Source organism: Equus caballus, chromosome 11 (genome assembly GCF_041296265.1).
Source record: "Equus caballus isolate H_3958 breed thoroughbred chromosome 11, TB-T2T, whole genome shotgun sequence".
NCBI lineage: Eukaryota > Metazoa > Chordata > Mammalia > Perissodactyla > Equidae > Equus > Equus caballus.
Window position 1 is genome coordinate 6,749,230 of NC_091694.1, and position 18,726 is coordinate 6,767,955.

The 18,726-nt window shown below is 44.6% G+C and overlaps 1 protein-coding gene across 2 annotated transcripts; it reads left to right on the forward strand.

The window, feature by feature from the left end:
- Positions 1-1,620: 1,620 nt before the first annotated feature.
- On the forward strand, positions 1,621-18,672 carry JPT1 (Jupiter microtubule associated homolog 1). Of its 2 annotated transcripts, XM_001492365.7 has the most exons (5): positions 1,621-2,732; positions 10,344-10,486; positions 10,859-10,956; positions 11,869-11,887; positions 17,640-18,672. In XM_001492365.7, the coding sequence occupies exons 1-5, from the start codon at positions 2,677-2,679 to the stop codon at positions 17,786-17,788; spliced, it is 465 nt and encodes a 154-aa protein (XP_001492415.2). In that variant the 5' UTR covers positions 1,621-2,676; the 3' UTR covers positions 17,789-18,672. The 2 variants fall into 2 exon arrangements, with proteins under 2 accessions (XP_001492415.2, XP_003362550.1); XM_003362502.5 differs by lacking the exon at positions 11,869-11,887.
- The last annotated feature ends 54 nt before the right edge of the window (positions 18,673-18,726 follow it).

Genomic DNA, 18,726 nt, shown 5'->3' on the forward strand with positions numbered 1-18,726 from the left:
TAAAATTTAATCTTAGTGGAACCCTGGGATTGTACAGAGAGGAGAACAGAGTGGAGAGAAAGGCCAGAAAAGGACAGGAGGAGACAGACAGGGTCAGGATTTGGGATCCTCTGCCCGGGTTCAAACACAGGGCGTCTATTGTTACTGTATTTTATATATTTGGATTCTGCTTCATAGATGTTTCAAAAACACTGCTATAGGTCATGAAAGGCTGTTCGCACCTTCCTTGTCATAAGATTTCGTCTGTCTTGTATTTCTTTAGAGGTTAGGTTAACCTAAGAATTTGGAACATGTTTTGTATTGATAAAGGATCCTGGGTATGTATTATAAAATCATAATGATGGGCCTCTGTGATTTTAAAAGCACATGTTCACCTTGCCCCGTCCGTTTGCATCTTTTGATGCTGGTCTGTGTTGATTTTTTGGACAAAACGTAATTTTATTAACATCCCATTTCTGACTGAGTTGGTCATCTGGAGCAAAGCGTTATTATAGCAGGGCTACATATCCTGTCTCTTTTACCACAAAGCTGCATCTTGCGGTAGAAAGTAGAGTACAGCGATTTTAGTCAAAACTGTTAACAGTACATGAGCAAGTAAATAGGAGGGCTAGTTATTCTGGACATTTCTGTCACTTTTACTTTAAAATACAATGAATATGCCAAACAGGCCTGCCTAAGACAGTCTTACTAAGATGTCTGTTTTACATAAATTTACCCTTCTTCATAAATCAGATTAGATTAAAAGTTCGGGGACTGATTCCTTCCTCACCTTTGAAGCAGAGGTCCTCAACCCAAGCTATATTGTGAGAATTACCTGTTCAACTTAAAGCTGACCGTGACTGGACCCTTCCCTTAGAACTTCCCCTTCAGTAGATCCCCAACGCAACCTGGCATTCATTTGTAACCCTTAAAAGTTCATAGGTTATTTTGATTTGCAGCTAGGGTGGGGCACCTCTAATAGAAAGCTTTAGTTTACCAAGTGCAACATTCTTACACTCATCTCGTTCTAACCCTCACAGCAACTCAGAATAGGTGCTTACGGATGAGGAAACTGGCCTCAAGCGTCTAAATGAACGAGAAACGTCTCTCCTTTGGAGGGAGCAGAACCAGAACCTAGGCTTTTGATCTCCAGTCCAGTGCTCTGTTGCCACACCAACGTGTCTTCTACTAGACTACAGGGAATAGAGGGAATAAGGCAAGGCAAGGACAAGTTCAGAAGTTTAGGCCAGAAGGGACCCTAAGAGTCAAGCCCAAATCCGTCATTATTTAACATACAAAAAACAAGGAGTGCTTGAGCCACCATACCCCGCCACCTCCTGCTCCATAATTACATGGTTTTTAAGGAGGACATGCGTGCTCACTGGTTAGTTTGGTCTGAAAGCTCTTTTGGTTTGTTAAGGTTTTGGAAATTAAGGCTCGGCCTTTAAGAATGGAAAGATTTTAATCCAAACAAGGTGGCGTGTTTCATGCTTTAGTGGTAAGCACATAAAGACATGATCCATGCCTTCTAGAAGAGAACTTATCATCTCTGGCTTTTCATGAAAGCCCAGGAGAATGGTTAGTCGAGAATACAAACTTCTAACTTCCCGGAAGGAGGAGGCAGCCACACAAAGAGGAATGTAATTCAATTTTTATGGAAATATTGAAAAAAGATCTACTTGAGGAAACGTGCATGACGGGAAGGCCCCCACTCTCGTTTGCCCAAGACTTTCTTGTGACGCTCTGTACAGTCATTCCTCAGCCCTCCAAGTGTGTCCGCATTTGTTGCAGGGATAGATTTACCCGGACAGGTGGAAGAGGCATGACTTAAGGGTTATAAACAGCTGCGGAGCCCTGGGCTGCTCCAGTAGTTTTGGTAGCAAGGGATGTGGCCATTCCCTGCCGCCGGGCATTAACCAGCCTTAGAACAGGCCCTCAAACGGGAACGTCTGTAATTTTGGTCTAGTGCATGCAGCACCCGTTACAGCTAAATAATAACATTAAAATGTAAAGAATTTCCAGTCGTTTTAAAAGGGATCGTCTTGGCTTGCTTTCTGTTGCTGACTCATAGTGCTGCTGCTTTGGGACAGTTAGGTTTCCAAACGGGGGACACAGTAGGTATTCAATAAGTGTCCGTTTGTAGCAGTGATTTTCATCCCTGAAGGAGCATGCCTTTACTGTCTCACCGTGAGTAAGGCGAATAAGTGAATGGTAGCGACAAATCTGCCTTCGGTTTGTGGGTTCCAACTTGCCCAGAGCGAGCTTTTCCCTCTTGTCAGGTAACTTTCTTAAGTGACAGCGAGCACAACTTGTACCAAGTGCGGGGCAGGTTCGTCCTTTGTCCAATCATCGCCGAGATTTTGGGGTGGGGGAAGGGGAACTCCCCTAGACCTTCCCTGACCAGGAAGGGGGTGGGTTTAGGCTGAGCAGGGGCCGCTGCAGCCCGTCACGACGCCGCACGATGCTTGACACTCCAGGGACCCAATAGGAACGAAAAGAGCTATTTGAATCGGCCAATGCAGGTGGGGAGGGGGCGGGGTTTGCCAGCCGTATAAAGGGGGCGGCCGGCCAGGCAGGCGGTGGCGGAGGCTCCTGCAGCGGTCGCCGGTGGTGGCGTGGAGAGCTCCTCTGTGCCCTTCGGACCCGACCCTTTTCTGCGCTGTGCTCCGGCGCCAGCCTACCTCGCTGTTCGGCGACATGACCACCACCACCACCTTCAAGGGCGTCGACCCCAACAGCAGGAATAGCTCCCGGTGAGGCTGCGGGTCGAGCCCGTGCCGCGTGTGGCTTGGGGGCGGGAGGGTCGCTGCCCGGCGGGGCTGCGAGGGTCGGGAGGCCGGTCGTTGTCGGTAACGTGCCCAGGGCGCCGCGCTCGCGCCCAACCGGGCGGCGGGGTTCGGCCGCCCGCGTCACCTTTGTGCCTCCTGGCGAGCCCGGCACCCCGGCCCCGCCCGATTCCTGTTCTTTTCCCATTCATTCGTCTCCTGGAGCGAGGGGCCGAGGGTCAGGGCCACCTGTCCTCGCCGCGCGGCGACTTCTCGTTAGTTGGGACCTGCCGAGAGGGTTTGTTCTCTCTTTTGCGGCACGGCTGGCCCGGCCCCAGGGCGGTGGTCTTGGCCCCCGGGTGCCCCGGCAGCCCACGGGGCGCCTCGATCAGGCCCTATTGTCCCACCTCGGGCCACGCGCTCTTGCCTCTGGCCCGGGGCAGGTGGCGGCCCTGCGCCTGGCGCGTCGGTCAAATCCTGCAGCCGCAGCCATCGGGTCCGGCTGACTCCTACCCACTGGGGCCCGCCCGGCAGGTGGCATTTGTGGTCAGGCGGGGCTGGTTATCGCGACCCCCAACCCCGTCCAGGAGCCAACCGTCAGCACTCTGCGAAGTGCCTCCCCTCTGCTAACAAAGGAAAGACCCCTGCTCCTTCCCCTCCCGCTCCCACCACCGAAAGGGAGGGGGAGCGAGCCAGTCCGAGTGGGTTTTCTGCGCTCAAACTCTTGGACCTCGGTCTTTGCATCCCTCCTCTTTCGCTTCCCCATTTGACGTTTGTCAAATGAGTTCATCCCTGGCCCCGGTTCCCGTGCTGGAGGAGGTTTCCTGTTCTTGGGCGGGGCCGGAGACATCCATTGTCTCTTCCGTACTATCTCCACCTGAAAAGCTGGGGCCTTTCTGGCCACTCATGCCACTGCATTTGGGAAAGGGGGCGCTGGGCATGGTGTTTGGACTGAGACCCTTTTCCAAGCCCTTGTCTAACTTGGTGGAAGGGTTTGGATCCTGTGGAAGATGTCCACATTGTCTCGGCTAATTGCACACTGTTTTTTAAGATGAGATACAGGCATCTCTGGGATCCTGCTCAAGGCTTGGAGGAAGCTTAAATTCCACTTTTTCTGGGCATCTGCTCTTCATTGATCACGACCCGCAGTCATGTGTGGCCAGCCTTGGGGTCCTGGGCAAGTGGCACAAAGGGAGCCATTTTGTGGGGCTAAGAAGACGGCTGCGAAATAGCAATGTCTCTCGGGGTTGGAGAACTTGGGGACAAAAAGGCCTCAGCAGTGAGTCTCAGGAGGGAGTTGGAAATGACAGTCCTTTTCAACGCATTCCTTTCTCTTTCACAATGTAGAAAAGCTTAAGAAGGATTTAAATAACTAAATTAGTGGTTACTGGAGGATGGGGGAATTTGGGTAGTATAGACCTACAAAAATACTGGTCACTCCCTCTTCTGTTGTCATCCTTCCAGTGAGATCATTTTTTTCAGAGGACACTGGAACATGCTGAACCTTGGTTTTTCATTTTGTGCTATGAGGTCAACTTTCTGCCAGTCAAACTGTAGTGATTGGAATGTGAAATTTTATACATTATGTTAAAAATCGGAGGGTTTTCCCTTTGGGGTGAAGTGCAGGTGAGTGCTTCATGATTTCAGTAACCAGGTCAAATGAATCCTCACACTAGTTTTTTCATATGTATGTTTGAAATGTGAGACATAAATGATTTTTGGTTCTGCACAATAAATGTTTTCAATCACCTTTTGTCACCAGTTTCCCTCCAATATTGTGACCCCAGGACTGAAGCATTATCCTTTCATTTACTTCCTACCTTTCCTTCTAATCTCACCTAATTCTCCGAAACTTCTTTTCTCCAGTCGAATCCTCCTGGCTCCATAAACACGTTGTAAATTTAGTCTGATAAGGAATGATCTGCAAAGATCATATGGGAACTCTGGTATTTAAAGAGAGAAGAAAGAAAAAGTAATTTTTAAAAAAATTTCTGTCGGCAGCACACCGACACATTTTTGTTGAATCTCAAGTATTTAATCCCGATTTAGTTCCCATGTGTACAGCTCAGAGAGAATAGTAGGATCTTAAAAAATAAAATTGAAATAATTTGCATCTTATGATCCCAATCCTTTGTTTGGGGATGTCTCGCTGTTACAAATGGGCTCTACAACGCTGACGTCATCGGAGTAGGTAGCACCTGCTATTGCAGGAGGAACACAGACCTTTGAAAAGTTGGGCTGGTTAGAGAGCTATGACATTGTTTCTTTCTTTCTTTTTTTTTAATTATTTTATTGAGGTCATATTGGCTTATAACTGTGTAAATTTCAGGTGTACATTATTATATCTCAGTTTCTGTATAGTCTGCATCGTGTTCACCCCCAATACTCTAGTTTTTATCTGTCACCATTCTAATGTTGCCCTTCACCCCTTTTGCCCTCCCCCAGCTCTTTTCCCTTGACGTTCTTTTTAAGCTGGTCTTTCGGGTACTAGTGTCTTTTTTCTTTTTTTAAGACCAAAAAGTATTTCCCGGCCCATTAGGGTTCTGAAAATTTTCATCTGGCTAAAATAATTTATGAGGGTTTAATTATGATGGTAAGGAAAATCATTCTGATTTCTAGGGCATGAAGGGGATGACAGTGAAGCAAGTTAATTTTGATTATAATATTTCAGGTGTCCATTGATTTGGGGTACAAATGATAAAAACCTAGTCACTTCAAACTTTAACATGAGAGAAAGCCTAGTAAGGATTTATAACACACTTTTAATTATGATTTAAACAATTTAATTAAGCAAACCTAAAATTATCGTCTCTATAAAATGTATGCCTGAACATATTTATCTTAGTTCATATAATGAATTTAATCTAAGTTGATATTTAATATCTGAGACTTTTTTAAAAAGAGGGGGTTTTACATGTTTTACATGGCATAAAAGAACACGGTGGGTCTTCCCCCCCAGAGGGAGAATAATGCAGTTTCTATTTAGTGTAAATTAAGTATTGAATTTTACTGTGGGCAGACACAAATATTAGAATCAGGGGAGGACCCTGGAGGACCTATATAAGAAATATAAAATAGTCTAACATTAGAAAACAAGATAACTAATCAAAGCACCAACTATATAGGTTTGTAGTTTGGAGAGAAGAATGGCCTTGTGTGACTCCCCTCTGTGGGCCCTTGGAGCACTTGTTATATGCCTGCCAGGGACGGGAGATTTGGGTTTTGGCCCCATCTGTGTCACTTAACTAATGTTGGGCAGTTTGTTTAGAGCTTCTCAGGGCCTGACTTTTTTCTCTTAAAAATGAGGCTGTTCGTTGAACTAGATAAAGCAGAACCCAGCAAACTGCCATCCGAGGGCCTAACCCAGCTGGCACCTGATTTTGTAAGGTTAGAGATGATTTTTACATTTATAAATGGTTGAAAATAGCAAGAAGAAGATTTCATGACTTGTGAAAATTAGATGAAAGTCAGATTTCAGCGTCCATAAATAAAGTTTTATTGGAACACAGCCACACACGTTCATTTTCACGTTCTCTGTGGCTGCCTTTATGCTCCATGATGGGAGCTGAATAGTTGTGAAATACCAGATGACCCACAAGCCAAAAATACTTACTGTCTGGCCCTTTACAGAGAGAGCTGGCGACCAGGAGAGGATGTCTAACATCTCTTCCTCTCGGGTTCCACCTCTTATTCTTGGAGATTGTGGAGGGCTCTACCAGTCAGCTCCATGGAGGAGGCAGAAGCTGAAGAGATGGGCTGGATTTTGATGAGTCACTGAGGGGACAGTGCAGTGTGCTTTAGGCAGGAGGAAATACAGGAGTAAATACCCCAGGTTGGAGGGGCCGGCCATGTGGCCAAGTGGTTAAGTTTGTGCACTCTGCTTCGGCAGCCTAGAGTTCGCTGGTTTGGATCCTGGGCGCAGACCTACACGCCAATCATCAAGCCATGCTGTGGTGGCATCCCACATAGAAGAACTAGAATGACCTATAACTAGCATATACAAGTGTGTACTGGGGCCTTGGGGGAAATTTAAAAAAAGGAAGATTGTCAACAGATGTTGGCTCAGGGCCAATCTTCCTCAAATTACAAAAAAAGTACCCCAAGGTGGAGATAAACCAGAGCTGTTCCTGGAACAGTGAAGAAAGTGGCCTGACTGGCTTGGTGAAGAAGATGTAAGAAGTAGATATGGTTGACAGGAGGCTATATTGATAGTTGGCAAAGCTGGTCAGGTTTCCTTCAGTCCTGCCTAGGCTTGACTAAGTCTTGCATCTGCAGGCCTGCAGGTAGCAGGGACAGATAAGGACAAAGGAGCCCGGCAGAAAAGGACCCAGGACAGGGGACCAGCCCTCATGCAGGAAGGGGCAGTGTTAAGGAGCCGAGGCCAGGGAATTCTGGAACCCAGAAGCAGTCTTTAAAAGAATTTTAGATTAATAGCAATACAGAAAAATAGGCATAAAAAAGACATTGAAATTCATCTGAAATCCTGTCTTTGAGTGAACCCTGGATAACATTGTGGTGTACATACTTTCAGGCATTTATGCCTAGTTATGGTTATAATAACAGCTAGCACACATGATTGCCATTTCCAGGTACTGTTCTAAACTCAGTATATATAATATCTTTATAAAAGTCTTATAAGGCAGTTACTATTACCCTCTTTTTATAGAAGAGAAAACCAAAGCATAGAGGGGTGAAGCAGCTTATCCAGGGTCACATAGCCAGATAAGTGGGTATCTCTAAACACATCATTTTATATAACGTGCAATTGGCTTATATTTGTTTTCCAGCTTTCTTCATTCACTGTGTTTGGGGTAAATCTCAACCTACTGTCTAGAGCTTTCTGTGGTATGGATGTACTTTGATAACTAACGTCCTACTAATGGATAACTAGGGTATTTCCGATTTTTTTTTTATAGAGTAACATCTTTATAGGAATATCCTTGTACATATGTCTGGTTATCTACTTAGGGTACTTTCTGGAAGTAGAAATTCTGATTCAGATAAAATGCAAATACATATTGTCAAAATGTCCTTTAGAAAGTTTGTACAGATTTATACTTTCACTCTTCAATTAATTCTGGGAATTGGCATTTTTTCATCTTTACCAGTCTAATAAAAAATAAATCCTTTTGTTTTAAATTTCATTTATTTCTTTGTGAGGTTGAATTTTTAATACTTAATTACCTGTTACTACCTTCTGTCCATTTTATCTTGTGGTTCTTTTAATCATTTTTAAGAGCATTCTGTATACTAGTGATGATATCCTTTGTCAAATATTATGTGTATTTTTGCCAAGTTTAATCTATCCATCTTTTCATGGTTTCTGGCTTTGATCTCATGCTTAGAAAGAAAGCCTTTTTTTCCAAGACTAGGACCACATTGGTACATATTTTCTTCCAATATTTTTGTTTTAGTCTTTAAAGTGAAATATTTGTCCTAGCTGGAAGTTATTTGGTAAATAAAATGAGTTAGGGATATATGTTTTGTTTGTCTTTGTTTAATCAAATGACTAGCCAGTTAATGCAGTGCAGTTTTCCCTACTGACTTAAAATGATCCAGTGGCACTCTTATAGAGAACTCTCTATTTTGACAGAATTCTGAGTAGAAATTGACAAATCTCTCATTGTAGTAGAAGTTAACAGATTCTCTCAGTAAGAGATAAAACATATTTAAAAATAAGTAGATTTGAACAACTCAGTTAACAAGATGTAGTAGACATATAGAATGTTGGCAAATACACATTCTTTTCAAGCATGTATAGAAGATTTCCAAAATTGACCGCATACTAGGCCATAAACCAAATCTCATCAAATTTCAAAGGATTCACGTCACAAAGACTCGGTTGTCTGTGTTATAATTAAAAGCTAGAAATCAATAAACTAGAAAGACCCCTATGTTTGGAAACTTACAAATGCACTTCTAAATAATTTATGAGTCAAAGAAGAAATGGAGTGGAGCCAGCCCGGTGGCGCAGTGGTTAAGTGCGCATGTTCCGCTTCAATGGCCCGGGGTTCGCTGGTTTGGATCCCTGGTGCGGACATGGCACCGCTTGGCAGGCCATGCTGTGGTAGGCGTCCCACGTATAGAGTAGAGGAAGATGGGCATGGATGTTAGCTCAGGGCCAGTCTTCCTCAGCAAAAAGAGGAGGATTGGCAGATGTTAGCTCAGGGCTAATCTTCCTCAAGAAAGAAATGGAAGTGAGAAAACATTTGGAATGGAATAATAGTAAAAAATATCAAAACTTGGGAATGCCTCTAGAGGGGTACTTAGAAGAAAATTTATACCTTCAGTGTTTAATTTTTCCTCTCTTTTCTTTTTCCTTTTTTGAGGAAGATCAGCCCTGAGCTAACATCTGCTGCCAGTCCTCCTCTTTTTGCTGAGGAGGACTGGCTCGAGCTCACATCTGTACCCATCTTCCTCTACTTTATATGTGGGACGCCTACCACAGCATGGCGCGCCAAGCGGTGCCATGTCCACACCTGGGATCTGAAGCAGCAGAACCCCAGGCCACCAAAGCAGAATGTACTCACTTAACTGCTGCGTCACCAGGCTGGCCCCTTTCTTTTCTAATATAAGGAGCTGAGTTTACAAATAACAACTGTATTTCTTTGGAAAGTTGGATGAAATGGACATATTCCTAGAAAATGTCTCTTACTCTAACTGACTTAAGAAGAAATAGAAAACCAGACTGCTCCTATCACCAATAAAAGTACTGAATCAGTAGTTAGAAAATCTTCCCATAAATCCATCTCCATTTTCTATGATTTGAGTGGCGACAGGACAAGGTATATTGAGTTTTTCCAGGGAGGGGACAAATTGGTCAATCTGTGGCAGGAAGATTTGGAAATATGAAAGTACTATATTTCCTAGTTGAACAAAAAGCTATAGATGGTGTCCTGGGACCGGCCGCATGGTTAAGTTCACGCGCTCTGCTTCAGCGGCCCAGGGTTTCGCTGGTTCGGATCTTGGGCACAGAGATGGCACCACTCATCAGGCCACGCTGAGGCAGCGTCCCACATGCCACAACTAGAAGGACCCACAACTAAAAATATACAACTAGGTACCGGGGGGACTTGGGAAGAAAAAGGAAAAATAAAAATCTTTAAAAAGCTATAGATGGTGTCCAAAGGAACAAGGGTATAGAATATGCCACAGAATCTTACGCTTGTTGTCTCATATTGCCTTTCTCCGTGTGGCTAGACACTCATGTTTATTGGCGAGAGTAGCGAGGTACAAGTGTATCAACAGGGCTTGTCGGTGATTTTGAGGTAGGAGAGACTCTTTATTATCAGCTTTCCTCGGGCTTCTAAATTGGTCAACTTAACTTCTCTGTGTCTATTCTTTCATTTTTTATTTTGTTGAAAATAAAAATGGAAATGCTTTTGAATAAATGACAAGAGCTGCTTCTAAACTTCTTTGCAGGTATATCCAGCTAAGCCCAGCAGGCAATGCCCCTGAGGTCTTTTGCCATTTCCTAAAAGGGGACGCTAACGAGGCTGTTATTTGTGAGGACTTTCAGCTACCTTGTGTGATGGATGATCTTTATGCCAAGAAATGTTTTGGTATGATCTGAAGTTGAGGGTTTGCTATTGTTCCTAGGGTTTTGCGACCTCCAGGTGGCGGATCCAATTTTTCATTAGGCTTTGATGAACCAACAGAGCAACCGGTGAGGAGGAACAAAATGGCCTCTAGCATCTTTGGAACACCTGAGGAAAATCCCCCTTCGTGGGCCAAGTCAGCAGGTATGGCTTATCTCTGTGGTCACTGATCACAGGAAGGGACGGACCCAGCGTGGGCAACCACGCTGGTTTTCTGCTGATGAGCAAAATCTAGCTTAATCATAATAAGATAAACAATAGTGAAAGCTTGTCACTGGAGGAAGGACTGGGACTGAGGAATGGGACGTGCTGAGAGTCTCTGCTGGATCAGAATAAGGACTGACGTGAGACTGGGTTATTTTGTCCTTCCGTAGAATTTTTAAGCCATGGCTTAACCTCCCTAACACTCTTTCTTCATTTTATCATAGGAGACTAACACGTAATGCCACTTACTAAAAAAGCATTTTGCTTTAGGTCTTTCTGTTGTATTCCTCAAGAAAGTATATTTTGATTCAGGTGCCAAATCTAGTGGTGGCAGAGAAGATTCTGAGTCATCTGGACCGCAGAGAAGGAACTCTTCTGAAGCAAACTCTGGAGACTTCTTAGATCTGAAGGTCAGTGTGCCAACGACAACGTCTGGGAAAAGACTGAGGTTAACAGTTTAGAAATTAAATGCCCCCTATTGTACAAAGAGCTCCAGTTCTGCCACTGGAGTCTTACATAGAGGGGATTAGGAAAGGGCATGGGCCCTACTGGTCAGGGGGGATTGATAAATAGAGTAGTCAGAAAAGCGAGTTCACATGACCTTGGTCTGTTCATCTCTCTTCTCCCATGAGCATTAGACTGTAGCCTGTGGTACTGATTTTGGAACATCTGGATCACACGCACTTCCTGTGTAACTCATGTCCAGTAGCATTTCTGAGTTCAAGGACTGTTTTAGTTGTTGGCAAGTGTTGCCTGGTTGTTTTGAGCTGAACTCCAGGAGACTGCAGCACATGGGCACTGCCATCAGTTATCGACAGATGAGCACGGCCCCAAAGCCCCAGGTGCGTGTCTGGAAAGCCTGGTAGGGTGTCCTCTTGAGTAGGGACCTCAGAGCTCATGGTGGCATTGCCGTGTGAGGAGGGCGACCTGTAGAAGGGGTTTGGAACTGATAGGGGCCCTTCAACGGCTAGATAAGGGGAAGGGAGACGGAGAACGGAAGGATAAATTTGCCAGTTTCCTATTCAGATAAAAGAGCCTCTGACATGCTCATTGATATTAGGTCATCAGCGTAAATGTTAAGGTTTTTTGGTGCTTTGAGTGTATTACTGGCACTGGGGCAATTTGTCAGCAGCATTTTTGTATCACATTGTCCCAGGTTGAATAACAGTTGCTTGTTGTAATGCAGCCTTACCTGTACTTGACTGCGTCGAAATGAAATTGCACATTTGGTTTCAAATAGATAGTCACTCTGAACTGTGGCTGTTTTGTGTGTTGCCAAATTAAAATCTAAAGTAACCTGTTAATTTTTTTTTCTTTTTCAGGGAGAAGGTGACATCCATGGTGAGTACTTCTGAAGAAGTCCCAAAATTTCTTGTTCTGTAAATGGTTTTAGAATAGATCAGAATTTCGATTCTAATTGTGTCTTGGGGAAAGAAGACTGCGGAGTGAAACCTGTCTTTGCCCTGAGTGCCAGCATACTCTGGGTGGAGAGGAAAGAAAAATGAAACTGGAAAGTTAGCAAATGTGGCCATGTTTGGTATTGGCCAATGGTGAGAGCACTGCCAGAAATGTACAAGAAAGGAAGAATACTGGCGAATCCTTTACAAAATATATGTACATTAGTCAGGTTGGTATTTGTTACACTGAATGAGAGTTTTTTTTTTAGTAAAAGGCTCTGGCATTTCAAGCTCAGCCCACAGCATTTAATTTACATAACTTGTTTGATTTTATACCAAGGTGCTTATTTGGCAAGACATCGGTTAACCCTGTGATCTTGTGAATGATGATGGAGGGGGCAGATGGAAAGTTTCAGTTAGCATCCATATTACCAATTATATGTGGAAATGCGCTATAATCATTTATTTAATTATTTCAAATCTTTGAAGTGTTTATTGGCACTTCTTTAACCAGTGCCGGAGAATGGCTGATGAGAATAATGAAAGGTTTACAAGTGTCAGGCGGTAGTGATCAGGTTAGAGTTGACTCGGTGAAATGCAGCCGTCAGAGGGCCCTCCGGTCCAGAAGGAAGAAGCGCTTCCTCATGGCCTCTTCCTGCCGTGATGTGGTCTTCCAGTGAAACAGAAGTGTTTAAGAACCACATTCCCCTCTGTCCTCTCCAACGCTGTCTTTTTTTTCTTTTTCTCCCAAAGGCCCCTGGTACATAGTTGTGTATTTTTTTAGTTGTGGGTCCTTGCACTTGTGGCACATGGGATGCCGTCTCAGTATGGCTTGATGAGCGGTGCCATGTCTGCACCCAGGATTCGAACTGGTGAAACCCTGGGCCGCCAAAGTGGAGTGCATGAGCTTAACCACTCGGCCACGGGACCGGCCCCTCCAACACTGTGTCTTAATGGGCTAATCTATTTTTTTTTTTTCCCCTGCTTTATCTTCCTTAATCCCCCCTGGTACATAGTTGTATATCTTAGTTGCAGGTCCTTCTAGTTGTGGCATATGGGACACTACCTCAACGTGGCCTGACGAGCGGTGCCATGTCCGAGCCCAGGATCCGAACCCTGGGCTGCTGCGGCGGAATGCGCAAACTTAACCACTTGGCCACGGGGCCAGCCCCAATTGATGGGCTAATCTTATACACGAATTTTGGCTAATGGATATAATTAGAAATTTGGGGAGCCTGGAGAAGTATGTGAGAGACCTGATGAAGTTGTGAAAAAATATGTCATTTGTCCTGCTAATAACTAATAATCCCCACCCCCAGCCCAGCTCAGTTTGTTATAGATTCTTCATGTAAATAACAGGTTGAATTGTATAGTATGAAAAGTCCTTCCTTTCTTTTGGTCTTTCTTTCTTGGTGAGGAAGATTGGCCCTGAGCTAACATCTGTGCCAATCCTCCTCTACTTTGTATGTGGGACGCCACCTCAGCATGGCTGGATGAGTGGTGTGCAGGTCTGCACCCGGGATCTGAACCTGTGAACCCTGGGCTGCCGAAGCAGAGCCCACAAACTTAACCACTATCCCACTGGGCCAGCCCCTCTTTTTTTTTTTAATGGTCATCAGTTTTGCCACCTGAGTTTTTTGTGCCCCTGACTGCTGCTGCTTTTAGTTCACTTGTCATAAAATGACGAGGGGCATAATAATTCAGGATGCATCTGGCGGAGTAGAGGTCAGCCTCAACTCTGTTGGCAAGTTTACTTCAAAGCAAAGCTACCCTCTCAGTTTATTTATTTACTTATTTTTATTTTTTTTAAAGATATTATTTTTCCTTTTTCTCCCCAAAGCCCCCTGCTACATAGTTGTGCATGTTCTTTTAGTTATGGGTCCTTCTAGTTGTGGCATGTGGGATGCCGCCTCAGTGTGGCTTGACAAGTGGCGCCACGTCTACACCCAGGATCCGAACCAGCGAAACCCTGGGCCGCCAAAGCGGAGCGCGCCAACTTAACCACTCGGCCACGGGGCCAGCCCCAACCCTCTCAGTTTAAATAAAACAGATTTTGTTTGGATGTAAGGAAGATTGCCTTTATCTTTTGGATAATTAAACACAGGAATGGCTACAGGGAGGACTTTGGAAGTCTTTCAGAAAGAGGGAGAAGGTCTAGGAAGTTTCGGCAGAACTTCCCCTCCCTTCAGGCAGGTTAGATGGTCTGCTACATTTTCTGGTGGTTCTAATTCTTTGATCCTTATAATGAATCCTATTTTCCTATTCTGACATAGGTGTCTGTTCAGTTACCTCTTTGATGCACCAAAGAGGGAAGACAAGTCAGGAGTATATAAGATGTACATTATGGTAGAAGTGTTTTTGTTTTTTTGCTTTGCTTTGTTTTGTTTTGTTTGAGGAAGATTAGCCCTGAGCTAACATCTGCTGCCAATCCTCCTCTTTTTGCTGAGGAAGACTGGCCCCGAGCTAACATCCATGCCCATCGTGCTCCACTTTATATTTGAGACCCCTGCCACAGCACGGCTTGACAAGTGGTGCCATGTCTGAACCTGGGATCCAAACTCTGGGCCACTGAAGCGGAACGTGCAAACTTAACCACTGTGCCACCAAGCCGGCCCCAGAATTGTTTTTGTTTAAAGCTCCATTTTTTAATTATTACATTCAAAAGACAAAAGCTTTCTCTGTTGGGGCCAGGCCGATGGGGCAGTGGTTAAGCTCGAATGTTCCACTTCGGCAGCCCAGGGTTCACCGGTTCGGATCCCCGGTGTGGGCATGGCACCGCTTGGCAAAAGCCATGCTGTGGCAGGCATCCCACATATAAAGTTGAGGAACATGGGCATGGATGTTAGCTCAGGGCCAGTCTTCCTCAGCAAAAAGAGGAGGATTGGCAGCAGATGTTAGCTCAGGGCTAATCTTCCTCAAAAACAAAACAAAACAAAACAAAACTTGGTACAAGTGGTTTTAGGAACATGAATTTTTTTTTTCTTCAAAATGTGATTGAATGCACAGGTTGGCCCCCGCCCCCCTTTTTTTTGGTGAGGAAGATTGGCCCTGAGCTAACATCTGTGGCCAATCTTCCTTCCTTTTTTTCTCCCCAAAGCCCCAGTACATAGTTGTATATCCTAGTTGTAGGTCCTTCTAGTTTTTCTATGTGAGATGCTGCCACAGCATGGCTTGATCAGCGGTGTGTAGGTCTGCGCCCAGGATCTGAACTGGTGAGCCCTGGGCCACCGAAGTGGAGCACATGAACTTAACCACTGCACTGCTGAGCCAGCCCCAGGAATGTGAATTTTTAATGTTTAGTCTTTGAGGATCTTAAAGAAAGTACATTTTTTGAAATTAGAACTTTTCATTGGTGTCCAGTATGAGTCCATATGAAGTTTTTACATAGTATATATCATAGCCAACATTTCTTTTTTTTTTCTTTTTTTTTGAGGGAGATTAGTACTGAGCTAACATCTGCTGCCAATCCTCCTCTTTTTGCTGAGGAAGACTGGCCCTGAGCTAACATCCGTGCCCATCTCCTTTTACTTTATACGTGGGACGCCTGCCACAGCATGGCTTGATAAGCAGTGCCTAGGTCTCTGCCTAGGATCTGAACTGGCGAACCCCAGGCCACCAAAGCGGAGGGTGCCAACTTAACTGTTACACTCCCAGGCTGGCCCCAGAATCAGCATTTCTGCTGTGCTGCTTTCAGGTTTTGGAATTTCTAAACTAGGGGAGGAAATAAATATCTTTAAACTTTAAGGTAGTTTTTCTCCCAAGTCTTATGAATTAGTACTTAGTTTCTATACTAAAGGTGCTTGTGTGTGTGTGCGTGTGTGTGTGTGTACGTGTGTGTGTGTGAGAGAGAGGGAGAGATTATTCTAAGGGACATGTTAGAATATGCAACTGAATTTAATTTGATGGCTTAACACTGAAATGAGGCCTGGCCTTAAAAAAAAAAAATTTAAAATGTCTAACCTTCCTTCAACTATTAAACTCTTCATAGAAATTTCCTTTCACAGGAAATACAGCTTTTTCTGTTGCAGTCACTCTTGAATTTGAATCAATAACTTTTCCAAGTTTGGAAACTACCTGGTTAAGAATATATGCTTGTTGGGAATTTCACAAATCAGTCAGTAAATCCATCAAGCAATATCTAGTATATTGGATAATAAGATGCTAATTCTTAAACCTTAACATGGAAGGTGCCCAGTTAATACAAATGGGACTTACCTCATTAATGGAGCTGTTATTACAAATCAGTAGGGGAAAGATAGACTCTAATAAATCACATCAGGGGGTCAGCCCCGTGGCGTAGTTTTAAGTTCAGCATGTTTGGTTTCCAAGGCCCGGGTTTGCTGATTTGTTTTTTGTTTTTTTGTTTTTTGTTTTTTTTGAGGAAGATTAGCCCTGAGCTAACTACTGCCAATCCTCCTGTTTTTGCCGAGGAAGACTGGCTCTGAGCTAACATCCATGCCCATCTTCCTCTACTTTATATGTGGGATGCCTACCACAGCATGGCTTTTGCCAAGTGGTGCCATGTCTGCACCTGGGATCCGAACAGGCGAACCCCGGGCCGCCGAGAAGTGGAACGTGTGCACTTAACCGCTGCGCCACCGGGCCGGCCCTGGGTTTGCTGCTTTGGATCCCAGGCGCTGACCTACACCACTCATTAGCCGCGGTGTGGTGGCAACACCCATAGAAGGTGGAGGAAGATTGACAAAGATGTCAGCTCAGGGTTAACCTTGCTCAGCAAAGGTAAATGGTGTCAGTACTGTCAACTTAAAAAGCAAATTTGCCTGTTATTTTATCTTCAAGATGAGTGTATTCAGGAATAGCCAGAAGAATTGCAATTTTGGATGTGCGTGCTATGGCAAACCTTAGGCAAATCTAGCAAACCGAGGAGAGGAGCTGCTTTTATAGAGGAAAAGGCAGAGTAGGGGAGCTGTGCTAAAGGAAAGCCCATTGCGGGGAAGTTCAGGGTGGCAGCGTCTTGGCATTGGCTGGGCTTCGAGGCGTTTCTCCTTGGCTGGGCTGTTGCTGGGTGGGGAGAGAAAGCTTACTTCAGTAGTAAAGTGGTTTTACTTTCTGTTGGAGATGTCAACATCCCTGTCTTCCTGTTTGGTGTAATTGACCCTGTGTGTTAGGCCCTGAGAGCTCCTCCTACAGGCCTTCCAGCTCCAATTTAGTTAAGGTTTCTTTGAATTTCCACAGTACAGTTGGCTATCTGTGTGGTTAAAAAATAAATCAGCCTCACCTAGTAATCATGGAAATGTAGCCTAACATCAAACAGGAAAGAAAGAACATTTTTTTTCACCCATCGGTTTGGCAAATTTTAAAGTGAGGTGGTTATCAAATGGTGGATGTGCAAAATGTAAGGAGACAGACCCTGACGCAGGTGTGGGGTAGAGATGGGCACATCTTCTGGGGGGGGGGGGGGGGGCGTGTAGTGTCTGTTCAAACTGAAGATGGTGGCCCCGTGGCCCCATGGGCACACGCTCCAGTGTGGATGCATTACAGCTTTGGAATGGTTCGGTTGGTTCCAATTTTTTGGTATCAGTAGAGCAAATATAGTACTATATTACATCAAATATACTATATCATGTGATAAAAATATTACAAAGCAATTAATTAAGGAACAGCTTTTAAAAAAACCTTAGACTGTTCATCTTAACTTGAAATAGTTATTAGCCTTAATTTCCTTGTTTTCCTAGAAAACCTGGACACAGACTTGCAGGGCAGCCTGGGGCAGAGTGAGGAGAAGCCCGTGCCTGCTGCCCCTGTGCCCAGCCCGGTGGCACCTGCCCCAGTGCCATCCCGAAGAAACCCCCCTGGTGGCAAGTCTAGCCTTGTCCTGGGTTAGCTCCGACTGTCCTGAACTCTGTTGTTTTATTTGTTTTCTCCATGCTTGTGAACTGCACAACTTGAGCCTGACTGTACATCTTTTGGATTTGTTTCATTAAAAAAGAAGCACTTTATGTACTGCTGTCTTTTTTTTTTTTTTTTTTTTTTTCCCCTTTTTGAAGAACAGGTTCTCTTATCTGTCCTGATTCCTCTGGGTCTGTAGGCCATGGCATGAGTGTTTTCTAGTAGTAGATTGGAGGGAAAACTCTGTGACACTTAGTACCGTGTTTTTAAGAATAATTTGATTCCAAATGTGTTAGAGGATCTTTTGTACTGAGGTTTTTAAAACCCTTTTCTTGTCAGCTTTACTTGGGTTTACCAAGCCTTGATTGGACAGACCAGTGAACAGTCCCCAGGCACCGTCCCTTCAGGCCCCCAAACAAGGATGTCTTTATGCCGAACCTCCTTGGTGTTGCCGTAACTTGTCAGTGCCCTTTGCTAAAAGCATCTTCCTGTGCCATATGGAACAATAAAGAGGCCTGTGCCTCCTGCCTTGCTGCCTGCAAAGCGAAAAACTGCCTTTTGTTTTGGAACCTTAAGAAATAAGCCAGATACTAACTTGCCTGGCTGATGAGCATCGAGCCTGCTGCTCTCAGGCAGAGGAGGGGTTCCGGGTGCCCTCGAACTGACGGATTTCAAGTGGTGAAGCAAGCAAGGGCGTGGCCACACAGTGGGTCTTCGTCATGAACGACCCCTCGGGGCAGTGCTCTTCGTAGATAACTCGAAGCTGTGTGCATGATGCTGGTGCTTGACCATGAAATGAAACTCTCATCCTTAAAATCTGTGTTGTACTTCACAATCCTGGACTGTTGCTTAAAAGTAAACAATGTACAAATTTTGAAACATTGTGTCCTGTGTCATCTTTTTGAGATTGTTTCAGATTGGTCTACTGGTTTA